The sequence below is a fragment of the Cherax quadricarinatus genome, chromosome 58 (genome assembly GCF_038502225.1).
Source record: "Cherax quadricarinatus isolate ZL_2023a chromosome 58, ASM3850222v1, whole genome shotgun sequence".
NCBI lineage: Eukaryota > Metazoa > Arthropoda > Malacostraca > Decapoda > Parastacidae > Cherax > Cherax quadricarinatus.
In genome coordinates this window covers 27160355-27173601 of record NC_091349.1, presented here as the reverse complement: position 1 = coordinate 27173601, position 13247 = coordinate 27160355, and the positions used below count along the sequence as shown (strand labels likewise).

The 13247-nt window shown below is 40.4% G+C and overlaps 1 protein-coding gene across 1 annotated transcript in view; it reads left to right on the top strand.

Annotated features, from left to right (window-relative positions):
• LOC128698121 (protein turtle homolog B-like) overlaps positions 1-13247 on the top strand; it is a 120402-nt gene that overhangs the window by 3465 nt on the left and 103690 nt on the right. The window contains exon 2 of the mRNA XM_070097655.1: positions 2556-2749. Coding sequence (XP_069953756.1) covers positions 2556-2749 — 194 coding nt within the window. The remainder of the gene's footprint in view (positions 1-2555; positions 2750-13247) is intronic.

The following is a 13247-nucleotide window of genomic DNA, read 5'->3' as shown; positions in this document are numbered from 1 at the left end:
CTATAAATATATTAAACAACCATCGTGACATTACACATCCCTGTCTAAGACCTACTTTTTCCGGGAAGTAGTCTCCCTCTCTTCTACACACCCTAACCTGAGCCTCACTATCCTCATAAAAACTCTTTACAGCATTTAATAACTTACCACCTATTCCATATACTTGCAACATCTGCCACATTGCTCCTCTATCCACTCTATCATATGCCTTTTCTAAATCCATAAATGCAATAAAAACTTCCCTACTTTTATCTAAATACTGTTCACATATATGCTTCAATGTAAACACTTGATCTACACATCCCCTACCCACTCTGAAACCTCCGTGCTCATCCGCAATCCTACATTCTGTCTTACCTCTAATTCTTTCAGTTATAACCCTACCATACACCTTTCCTGGTATACTCAGTAAACTTATTCCTCTATAATTTTTACAGTCTCTTTTGTCCCCTTTCCCTTTATATAAAGGGACTATTCATGCTCTCCGCCAATCCCTAGGTACCTTCCCCTCTTTCATACATTTATTAAACAAAAGTACCAACCACTCCAACACTATATCCCCCCCTGCTTTTAACATTTCTGTCATGATCCCATCAGTTCCAGCTGTTTACCCCCTTTCATTTTACGTAATGCCTCACGTACCTCCCCCACACTTACATTCTGCTCTTCTTCACTCCTAAAAGATGATATACCTCCCTGACCAGTGCATGAAATTACTGCCTCTGTTTCTTCCTTAACATTTACACACACACACACACACACACACACACACACACACACACACACACACACACACACACACACACACACATATATATATATATATATATATATATACATATATATATATATATATATATATATATATATATATACATATATATATATATATACATATATATATATATATATATAATATATATATATATATACATATATATATATATCTAGGTTGTAGGTTGGTAGACAGCAACCGCCCAGGGAGGTACTACCGTCCTGCCAAGTGAGTGAAAAACGAAAGCCTGTAATTGTTTTACATGATGGTAGGATTGTTAATGTCTTTTGTCTGTTTCATGAACATGCAAGATTTCAGGTATGTCTTGCTACTTCTACTTACACTTAGGTCACACTACACATACATGTACAAGCATATATATGTATATATACACACACCCCTCTGGGTTTTCTTTTATTTTCTTTCTAGTTCTTGTTCTTGTTTATTTCCTCTTATCTCCATGGGGAAGTGGAACAGAATTCTTCCTCCGTATGCCATGTGTGTTGTAAGAGGCGACTAAAATGCCGGGAGCAAGGGGCTAGTAATTCCTTTTCCTGTATATATTACTAAATGTAAAAGGAGATATATATATATGTATATATATATATATATATATATATATATATATATATATATATATATATATATAATTTCGTTCCGAATAGGTAAAATATAAAGCAAACACTAATCCTCCCTTACTCTTCTACTAATATAACCCCAGAGAGACAAGTACCAGCGGATGAGGTTCATATATATATACACTTGGGATATATGTATCCCTGATAACACCTCCGGAACCCCTAAAGGGGTCATGTATCCCCTGAAGAGGTTTCAAGTACCCTCCGAGGACTCATTATTCCTCGTTCATAACCACTGTCATAATGTATCGTAATTTCTGGGGCGCTTAATATGCTGTTTAATCTTCGGGATGAATGTTCCATATTAATGAATAATTTCTAATCATAATCTCACTGCAGTTGCTACACATTTACGTTAGTAATGAACACTATACTGAAGCGTGAAATTTGTAGTCTCCTGGGGGAAATATGCCAACTACAAATTGGTTAGTTAAGTGGGTTTGTCGCCTGTTTACTCAACATAGGACCGTTAAGCATTCCTCGTTTGGAAATGTTTGGATTTTAGACTCCAAGAGTATAAATACTGTTATATACACCCCACAAAGAGTTCATGCAATCTTGCTCTTTGTTCACTCAAGTCAAGAATGATATATTCATCAATATATGAAAGTTTAACACAATGGATGTTTAATTGGGTTGAAAGTATAATCTGTTAAACGAGTTATTATTGCTTAAATATTCTGATTATTATTTCAGTATCTGTATTTAAATGCGACAATTAATATTTATAATTTTAAATTATATTATTTTTATTATTACTTTAATTATTTAAGTCATAGGGTGCGTAGATTGAGGCACATGCATTACTAGTCACGGCATTATGCCGGTGAGCGCCCCGGCATAATGCCGTGACTAGCACTGCATATCTCAACGTGTATACATTGAAAGGTAGTTTATTTTGAAATGCATTTAAATATTCTTGATTACTGAAGTACAAGGGAACTGCCTTAAGACCTTAACAGAATCGTAAAGTCGGAAGCATTTTAACCTAACAAACTAACCTTTTTCATAATAATCGTTTATTGTTGTGATAACACAAGCGTTGCAGCACTGTTACGTCTTACTGACCAGTGCTAGGCAGGTCCTTCTCTGTCATTCTTCTATCAATGCTGTTTTTAAATGCTATGTTGTATCTACTGCAGTTTTGACGTGAGGAGAGGTCCAGCCTCCCACTGGAAGAATCCCAGCCACTTGGGTCAACGAGCTACCTTCCATCCCACCACAGCCAGCCTTACATTACAGAGGGTCGAGGAAGACGATGAGGGAACCTATCGTTGTAGGGTTGACTTCAGAGTCAACCCTACTCTTACCTTCACTACCAATCTCAGTATTATTGGTGAGTCTTGATACCCTACTGGGCTCCATCTGAATAAAATATAATTTCGTTTTGGCCCGCCTCATGGTGAGCGAAAAATCACACATGACACTCTAACCCAATGGACAACGCAATCCTACAGCAACCAAGCACTCAGCAGAGCTAGGTGTTCTACCTTGATCCGAGGACATACGGTGGTGTGGATGCCTTTGAGTTAATTTCTTTCTACTCCCCGTTTGGTGTACCTATACCACTGTATGTCTTCGGATCAAGGTAAAACACCTAGCTCTGCTGGGTGCTTGGTTCTTGTAGGATTGCGTTGTCCATTGGGTTAGAGTGTCATGTGTGATATTCGCTCTCCACGAGGCGGGCCAAAACTACACGGGTTCGAATCCTTGGCTAGTTGCAGTGTTGTTATTGATTCAGTACTACTGTGCGCGCGATTTTGGCTTAAGCAACGCTCTTCTTGCCTAGTAAAGCAAACGAAAATTTGTGCTTGCAATAATTTCGCAAAAATCATTCTGAACCTAACAAAAATAAATATATTTCATTGTGTTTGGTTATTATTAAATTGTAAACTTATTCAAAATATATTTAGTTAGATTAGGCTAAATTTAATTCCGATTGTTATAATAAGGTTAAGTTTCCTAAGGTTCTCTTGGTACCAAATTATTAATTTTTACATCAACATAAATAAAAAAATATATATCTTTAAACGTATAAGAGAAAAATTTTAAAAGGACTTAATTGACAAGTTTTACCTATTACATATATATATATATATATATATATATATATATATATATATATATATATATATATATATATATATATGTATATATATATATATATATAATGTCGTGCCGAATATGTAAAACTGGTCAATTAGCAAGAACTCATTTAAAATTAAGTCCTTTCTAAAATTTTCTTTTATACGTTTAAAGATATATTTTTTCATTAATGTTATGTTAAAAATTTTAATTTTGCTCCAAACGAATCTTAGAAAACTTACCTAACCTTATTATAACAAGAACTATTTATTTTAGCCTAACCCAACTAAATATATTTTAGATTTGTTTACAATAATTTAAGTTCAGAATGATTTTGGCGAAATTATTGCATACACAAATTTTCACTTGTCCTATATGGCAAGATGAGCGTTGCTATTTAAGCCAAGATCGCAAATTCTGCCTATTCGGCACGACATAAATATACATTATATATATATATATATATATATATATATATATATATATATATATATATATATATATATATATATATATATATATATATATATATATATATATATATATATATATATATATATATATATATATATATATATATATATAATGTAACGAATAAACGATGTGTACGCAAAGAAATAATTAATATAAGATTATAACTCACCACTGTTTTAATCGTTCACAGTAATAATAATATTGCAACTACAAGATCATATAGGAACATTAATGTCCTCATAGAATTATATTGAGGGAATTACTGCTAAATTACATTTTTCATAAACACCAGTAATAATTAGTGATAGATAATGGGCACAAAGTCAGCTTAAGAGAGATTAATATAATTATAATTTATATGCAGAGATCCATTGATCGATAAATCTCCGCAAGGTGATTTATCTCTTCAGGGAGATTTATCCGCAAGGAGATTTATGTAGAAAACTTGCCTTGGACAATGGAAATGCAGTTGGAGGGGCAGTGGGACAGTGCCTGGCTCAGTGTCAGTACACTCGTACTGGCACTGAGCCAAGCAGTGTACAGCAGTTTGTACACTCGTACTGACACTGAGCCAAGCAGTGTACAGCAGTTTGTACACTCGTACTGACACTGAGCCAAGCAGTGTACAGCAGTTTGTACACTCGTACTGACACTGAGCCAAGCAGTGTACAGCAGTTTGTACACTCGTACTGACACTGAGCCAAGCAGTGTACAGCAGTTTGTACACTCGTACTGACACTGAGCCAAGCAGTGTACAGCAGTTTGTACACTCGTACTGACACTGAGCCAAGCAGTGTACAGCAGTTTGTACACTCGTACTGACACTGAGCCAAGCAGTGTACAGCAGTTTGTACACTCGTACTGACACTGAGCCAAGCAGTGTACAGCAGTTTGTACACTCGTACTGACACTGAGCCAAGCAGTGTACAGCAGTTTGTACACTCGTACTGACACTGAGCCAAGCAGTGTACAGCAGTTTGTACACTCGTACTGACACTGAGCCAAGCAGTGTACAGCAGTTTGTACACTCGTACTGACACTGAGCCAAGCAGTGTACAGCAGTTTGTACACTCGTACTGACACTGAGCCAAGCAGTGTACAGCAGTTTGTACACTCGTACTGACACTGAGCCAAGCAGTGTACAGCAGTTTGTACACTCGTACTGACACTGAGCCAAGCAGTGTACAGCAGTTTGTACACTCGTACTGACACTGAGCCAAGCAGTGTACAGCAGTTTGTACACTCGTACTGACACTGAGCCAAGCAGTGTACAGCAGTTTGTACACTCGTACTGACACTGAGCCAAGCAGTGTACAGCAGTTTGTACACTCGTACTGACACTGAGCCAAGCAGTGTACAGCAGTTTGTACACTCGTACTGACACTGAGCCAAGCAGTGTACAGCAGTTTGTACACTCGTACTGACACTGAGCCAAGCAGTGTACAGCAGTTTGTACACTCGTACTGACACTGAGCCAAGCAGTGTACAGCAGTTTGTACACTCGTACTGACACTGAGCCAAGCAGTGTACAGCAGTTTGTACACTCGTACTGACACTGAGCCAAGCAGTGTACAGCAGTTTGTACACTCGTACTGACACTGAGCCAAGCAGTGTACAGCAGTTTGTACACTCGTACTGACACTGAGCCAAGCAGTGTACAGCAGTTTGTACACTCGTACTGACACTGAGCCAAGCAGTGTACAGCAGTTTGTACACTCGTACTGACACTGAGCCAAGCAGTGTACAGCAGTTTGTACACTCGTACTGACACTGAGCCAAGCAGTGTACAGCAGTTTGTACACTCGTACTGACACTGAGCCAAGCAGTGTACAGCAGTTTGTACACTCGTACTGACACTGAGCCAAGCAGTGTACAGCAGTTTGTACACTCGTACTGACACTGAGCCAAGCAGTGTACAGCAGTTTGTACACTCGTACTGACACTGAGCCAAGCAGTGTACAGCAGTTTGTACACTCGTACTGACACTGAGCCAAGCAGTGTACAGCAGTTTGTACACTCGTACTGACACTGAGCCAAGCAGTGTACAGCAGTTTGTACACTCGTACTGACACTGAGCCAAGCAGTGTACAGCAGTTTGTACACTCGTACTGACACTGAGCCAAGCAGTGTACAGCAGTTTGTACACTCGTACTGACACTGAGCCAAGCAGTGTACAGCAGTTTGTACACTCGTACTGACACTGAGCCAAGCAGTGTACAGCAGTTTGTACACTCGTACTGACACTGAGCCAAGCAGTGTACAGCAGTTTGTACACTCGTACTGACACTGAGCCAAGCAGTGTACAGCAGTTTGTACACTCGTACTGACACTGAGCCAAGCAGTGTACAGCAGTTTGTACACTCGTACTGACACTGAGCCAAGCAGTGTACAGCAGTTTGTACACTCGTACTGACACTGAGCCAAGCAGTGTACAGCAGTTTGTACACTCGTACTGACACTGAGCCAAGCAGTGTACAGCAGTTTGTACACTCGTACTGACACTGAGCCAAGCAGTGTACAGCAGTTTGTACACTCGTACTGACACTGAGCCAAGCAGTGTACAGCAGTTTGTACACTCGTACTGACACTGAGCCAAGCAGTGTACAGCAGTTTGTACACTCGTACTGACACTGAGCCAAGCAGTGTACAGCAGTTTGTACACTCGTACTGACACTGAGCCAAGCAGTGTACAGCAGTTTGTACACTCGTACTGACACTGAGCCAAGCAGTGTACAGCAGTTTGTACACTCGTACTGACACTGAGCCAAGCAGTGTACAGCAGTTTGTACACTCGTACTGACACTGAGCCAAGCAGTGTACAGCAGTTTGTACACTCGTACTGACACTGAGCCAAGCAGTGTACAGCAGTTTGTACACTCGTACTGACACTGAGCCAAGCAGTGTACAGCAGTTTGTACACTCGTACTGACACTGAGCCAAGCAGTGTACAGCAGTTTGTACACTCGTACTGACACTGAGCCAAGCAGTGTACAGCAGTTTGTACACTCGTACTGACACTGAGCCAAGCAGTGTACAGCAGTTTGTACACTCGTACTGACACTGAGCCAAGCAGTGTACAGCAGTTTGTACACTCGTACTGACACTGAGCCAAGCAGTGTACAGCAGTTTGTACACTCGTACTGACACTGAGCCAAGCAGTGTACAGCAGTTTGTACACTCGTACTGACACTGAGCCAAGCAGTGTACAGCAGTTTGTACACTCGTACTGACACTGAGCCAAGCAGTGTACAGCAGTTTGTACACTCGTACTGACACTGAGCCAAGCAGTGTACAGCAGTTTGTACACTCGTACTGACACTGAGCCAAGCAGTGTACAGCAGTTTGTACACTCGTACTGACACTGAGCCAAGCAGTGTACAGCAGTTTGTACACTCGTACTGACACTGAGCCAAGCAGTGTACAGCAGTTTGTACACTCGTACTGACACTGAGCCAAGCAGTGTACAGCAGTTTGTACACTCGTACTGACACTGAGCCAAGCAGTGTACAGCAGTTTGTACACTCGTACTGACACTGAGCCAAGCAGTGTACAGCAGTTTGTACACTCGTACTGACACTGAGCCAAGCAGTGTACAGCAGTTTGTACACTCGTACTGACACTGAGCCAAGCAGTGTACAGCAGTTTGTACACTCGTACTGACACTGAGCCAAGCAGTGTACAGCAGTTTGTACACTCGTACTGACACTGAGCCAAGCAGTGTACAGCAGTTTGTACACTCGTACTGACACTGAGCCAAGCAGTGTACAGCAGTTTGTACACTCGTACTGACACTGAGCCAAGCAGTGTACAGCAGTTTGTACACTCGTACTGACACTGAGCCAAGCAGTGTACAGCAGTTTGTACACTCGTACTGACACTGAGCCAAGCAGTGTACAGCAGTTTGTACACTCGTACTGACACTGAGCCAAGCAGTGTACAGCAGTTTGTACACTCGTACTGACACTGAGCCAAGCAGTGTACAGCAGTTTGTACACTCGTACTGACACTGAGCCAAGCAGTGTACAGCAGTTTGTACACTCGTACTGACACTGAGCCAAGCAGTGTACAGCAGTTTGTACACTCGTACTGACACTGAGCCAAGCAGTGTACAGCAGTTTGTACACTCGTACTGACACTGAGCCAAGCAGTGTACAGCAGTTTGTACACTCGTACTGACACTGAGCCAAGCAGTGTACAGCAGTTTGTACACTCGTACTGACACTGAGCCAAGCAGTGTACAGCAGTTTGTACACTCGTACTGACACTGAGCCAAGCAGTGTACAGCAGTTTGTACACTCGTACTTACACTGAGCCAAGCAGTGTACAGCAGTTTGTACACTCATACTGACACTGAGCCAAGCAGTGTACAGCAGTTTGTACACTCGTACTGACACTGAGCCAAGCAGTGTACAGCAGTTTGTACACTCGTACTGACACTGAGCCAAGCAGTGTACAGCAGTTTGTACACTCGTACTGACACTGAGCCAAGCAGTGTACGGCCACAAAAAATACACCACTACATTATTTGGAATACGTTAATAAGACAAAATAACACAAGGCAATAATAGCAAATGGGAAAGTTACTGAGTCACCCGCGCAGTGTCCAGTGACCCAGGAAAGGTCACACTGGGGACAGTGGCGTTGCTAGGGATGGTGTCACCCGAAGCGACATCTTTGGTGTCATTCCCATGAAATCCAAGGGCGGGGGGATGGGGGGAGTTAACTCCAGTTACGTCAATACTGCATGACCAATGACTAATATTTAGCCATAAACCAAACAGGAGAATACGTCTCAACTTCATAAATGATAAAATAAATAATCGTAGTAATGTTTAGGAAACACAAACTCAAATACCACTTTGAGTATAGCCAACAAATCCTACATTTATCTTCAACAATGCAAAAAAAAAAAAACTTGAAAAAACAAAGAAAAACATTACAATATCAGAGAAACACTAGTTCCGATTTGACCTTGAGTACAGGTAACATCTCAGTGAATCTGATCTTACATTTGACCTTGAGTACAGGTAACATCTCAGTGAATCTGATCTTACATTTGACCTTGAGTACAGGTAACATCTCAGTGAATCTGATCTTACATTTGACCTTGAGTACAGGTAACATCTCAGTGAATCTGATCTTACATTTGACCTTGAGTACAGGTAACATCTCAGTGGATCTGATCTTACATTTCCTTGCCTTCAATTCTGTAAAATCATCTATCACATCATCAAAATCAATGATTTTCCCTATAAAGACCAATTTATACTCAGTAGTCATATAATAGGCTATATGGAAACAAAGGATTATTCTGTTATGTTGCTGCAGGAACATAACAGAATGGTGTCACCCTGGGCTCCCCCCCCCTCCCCCCTCCCCCCAATTAAGACGCCACTGTCTGGGGAATAGATTGAAGCAATGTAAATAACAACAGGTCATCACTGGCTTATAGCTTGCGTGCAACACTGGAAGTCTCACAAACATTCCAATAAAATAGAGCATAACAAAGTATCCACTTAAAGAATGGGACACTTGTGCAACATTTGAGAATTTACACTGAGGAAACGTTTTGCCAGCCAGTGGCTTCTTCAGTCCAATACAGAGAATAACAGTGGAGGATGAGAAGGAATCTGAGGTAATCAATCTCTCATCCTGAGAAATGTACAGACACCAATCTGGACAAGTAAGATCTGGAGTAAACTCTGAAATCGTATGAAAGTGTCTCATGACAGAGAGACAGAATGTCAAAAAAACGCTAATTCTAAATATATATCTTGGATCATAGTTCCACAGAGGACACGCTGTATGCCTTGGATCACCAACGAGAACATACTCTTCCAGAAAGAAATCTTCATAAGATAAAGGGAGAGTCGTGAAGGTGTTGCATCACTTGTTGCTTCTGTTTTGGCTGCAGGACAAGAGAGAGCCTATCGCAGTTGCAGGAGGTGAGATGATGTAGTGAGGGGCTTGACTTATTACTCAACCTACACTAGAACTGGCTCAAGCAACTCAGCAGTATGACAGCCAGTCATTACCCTGGAATCATAGACAGTGTAGTCTGAGAACATCCTACCTACTTAAAAAGCTAAATACAAAACAGATAATATAATAATGCATGATATTTTCGCTTTAGCTGATAATAAATATAACTATTGCACTATAATAATCCATATATATACAGTTTTAAATAAATGCATAACGTATGCACACTAATGCACTGGCTGAGTTACCATTACTACAGCTTGTGTGTACACATAAGAACCTATCTATTCTTGAACTGTTAAGTCTTGATATCTAACAGGAATGTTTTTGATGCTTTCATCACAATTTTGTTGCATTCGTATCTTCATTCTGTATATTTTCCTTCGCAATATCTTAACTGTTCCTCTAGAGTATTCTCATAACTTATATTCCACGTCATAAAAACGTATTCAGCCACTAGACGAGCAGTGATATATGCAAGTCGTTTATTTAAATATAAAATGTCAGAATTTACTGCTGACAGTAATTTTACATCACTGCAACAGTTGGCAACACTTTTTTACCCTCATTTCTTTATCCATTTATTTAAATTACAGAAATAAATTTCAAGCAAACCTGGCCATAGTAACCTACTTCTTTGCCACATTCGCTCTCTGAATACTCTCCTCATCAGGAATCCAATCTTGAACGGCAAGATACTATACATACATTTGTACACAATCCCCTGTTACCTGGGATCTATTTTCAATATAGCTGTTAATTTAATTTATTTCACAGCGGATATATATTTGATGCAAACAACGCCTTCGAGAACAATTACGTATTTAATGGAGATGCTCCACGTAGCATTGTTAACCCCGCAATATTTTAGAGGTTCTTGAACCACTCTAGCGTTACCTGGATGGTATTCTGGGGATCAACACCTGCGGCCCGGTCCACGACCAGGCCTCCCGGTGGATCAGGGTCCGATCAACTAGGCTGCTACTGCTGGCCACACGTAGTCCAACGTACGAACCACAGCCCGGCTGATCCAGCACTAAGTATCTGTCCAGCTCCCTCTTGAAGGCAGCCAGGGGTCTTTTGGTAATTCCCCTTATGCCTGGTGGGAGGCTCTTGAACAGTCTTGGGCCCCACACACTTATAGTGTCTTCTCTTAGTATACTAATGGTGCCCTTATTTTTCATCGGGCGTACGTTGCATCGCCTGCCAAGTCTTTTGCTTTCATAGGGAGTGATTTCTAAGTGCAGATTAGTGACCAGACCCTCTAGGATTTTCCAGATGTAGATTATGATGTATCTCTCTCGCCTGCGCTCCAGTGAGTACAAGCCATGTGCTTCCAAGCGTTCCCAGTAGTTAAGGTGTTTGATGGAACTGATATGCGCAGTAAAGGTTAGTTCTCTATACAATTTCTAGATCAGCGATTTCACCTGCCTTGAATCAAGCTGTTAGCGTACTTGCAGTATTCCAGCCTAGAGAGAACAAGTGATATAAAAAGGATCATCATTGGCTTGATATCTCTTGTCTTGTAATAATGTTGGTAGAATTACCGACAATATGTAAAGTAAAAGGACACAAGTGCAACTAATGTGACATTTTATTGTGGCAACGTTTCGCTCTCTAGGAGCTTTATCAAGCCGACACAAACAGTATATGGACACAGAGGGTATATAAAGGCTCAGAGTGAGGTGCAATACTAGTGGTAGTAGTAGTAGTAGTAGTGACAAAAGTTGTAGTAGTAGTAGTAGTAGTAGTAATAATACAATATGGTGGAGCAATTAATTCGTACATGAGTAAAAGGATATAAAAGCTATTACTTGGGTAACATAAAAATAGGTTGGATAGAGGCAGCCTGTTTCAGTGTTCTCTCTCTGTAATGTGCTTTGTGTAGTATAACAGGAGAGACTATGTGATGGCAGGGTTTACTGTTTTCAGGTGGATTCTTGCTAAGACTTCAGAGATGGTGAAGCTCCCGTTGTTTTGTTTCGAATACAATTAAACAAAACAACGGCAGCTTCACCATTTCTGAAGTCTTAGCAAGAATCCTCCTGAAAACAGTAAACCCTGCCATCACATAGTCTCTCCTGTTATACTACACTAAGCACATTACAGAGAGTGAACACTGAAACATGCTGCCTCTATCCATCCTATTTTTATGTTACCCAAGTAATAGCTTTTATATCCTTTTACTCATGTACGAATTAATTGCTCTACCATATTGTATTACTACTACTACAACTTTTGTCACTACTACTACTACTACTACTAGTACTACTACCACTAGTATTGGACCTCACTCTGAGCCTTTATGTACCCTCTGTGTCCATGTACTGTTTGTATCGGCTAGACAAAGCTCCTAGAGAGCGAAACGTTGCCACAATAAAATGTCACATAAGTTGCACTTTTGTCCTTTTACTTTAAATCTCTTGTCTTTCATGTTCTCATTATCCATCCAATCATTTTCCTCGCATTACGTTATTGATCTAAGGTCCAACATTCACATTCCTCAGTGACACTCATACTCTCCTTGCTCAACCATACGCCTAGTAAACTCTTCATTCTTGTGCATGGCACTCTGGCAAAAATCTTAGTCACTTCATATTCGGGTAGTCATGCGATAGTCGAATAATCATCGAATTCTGCTGTTTTTGGCACAAATAAAGAGACACTGGTGGATTGTAACGTCCCTAAACGCTCTTGCTTCCACATTTCGTGAAACATATTCACCAAAAGGCCCTTCATCACGTCCCAATGGTGCATATAAAATTTGATGGGTACTCCATCATTCCCTGGTGTCTTTCCCTTTGCCAACTTTGTTATGGCCTCACATACTTCGTCTTCAATGATCGCATCTTTCGTCTTTTTCTTTAGTCATCTGCACTCACTCGTTCCCTAAGATGGGACGACACCTGCTGGACGCTATCCTCTTGAGTGTCATCTCTGCTCGTATTTCGTCTATAACAGTTATGTGTATGCATACTAACTGCGTCTGTGTTGTGGTCGTCATTACGTCTTACACATCCACTCACATCGTCATCTACTTAAATCTTCCGTATCCGTCTCTGAGGTTTCGTAAATTTTTGTTTCTCGCATTAAGCATACCTAATTTTCAACTCTTAACAATTTTTTTTTTCCAAAATTTTGCATCTCATTTATTGTGTTGGTTACTTTACCAGTTTCATGCGTCACTTCTCATTATTGCACACAAACGCTTGTCATTTGTCGTATATGCACAATCCATACCTCATAATATACCCATTACACCGGTGTTATGATTCTCTCATACATCTCGTGCC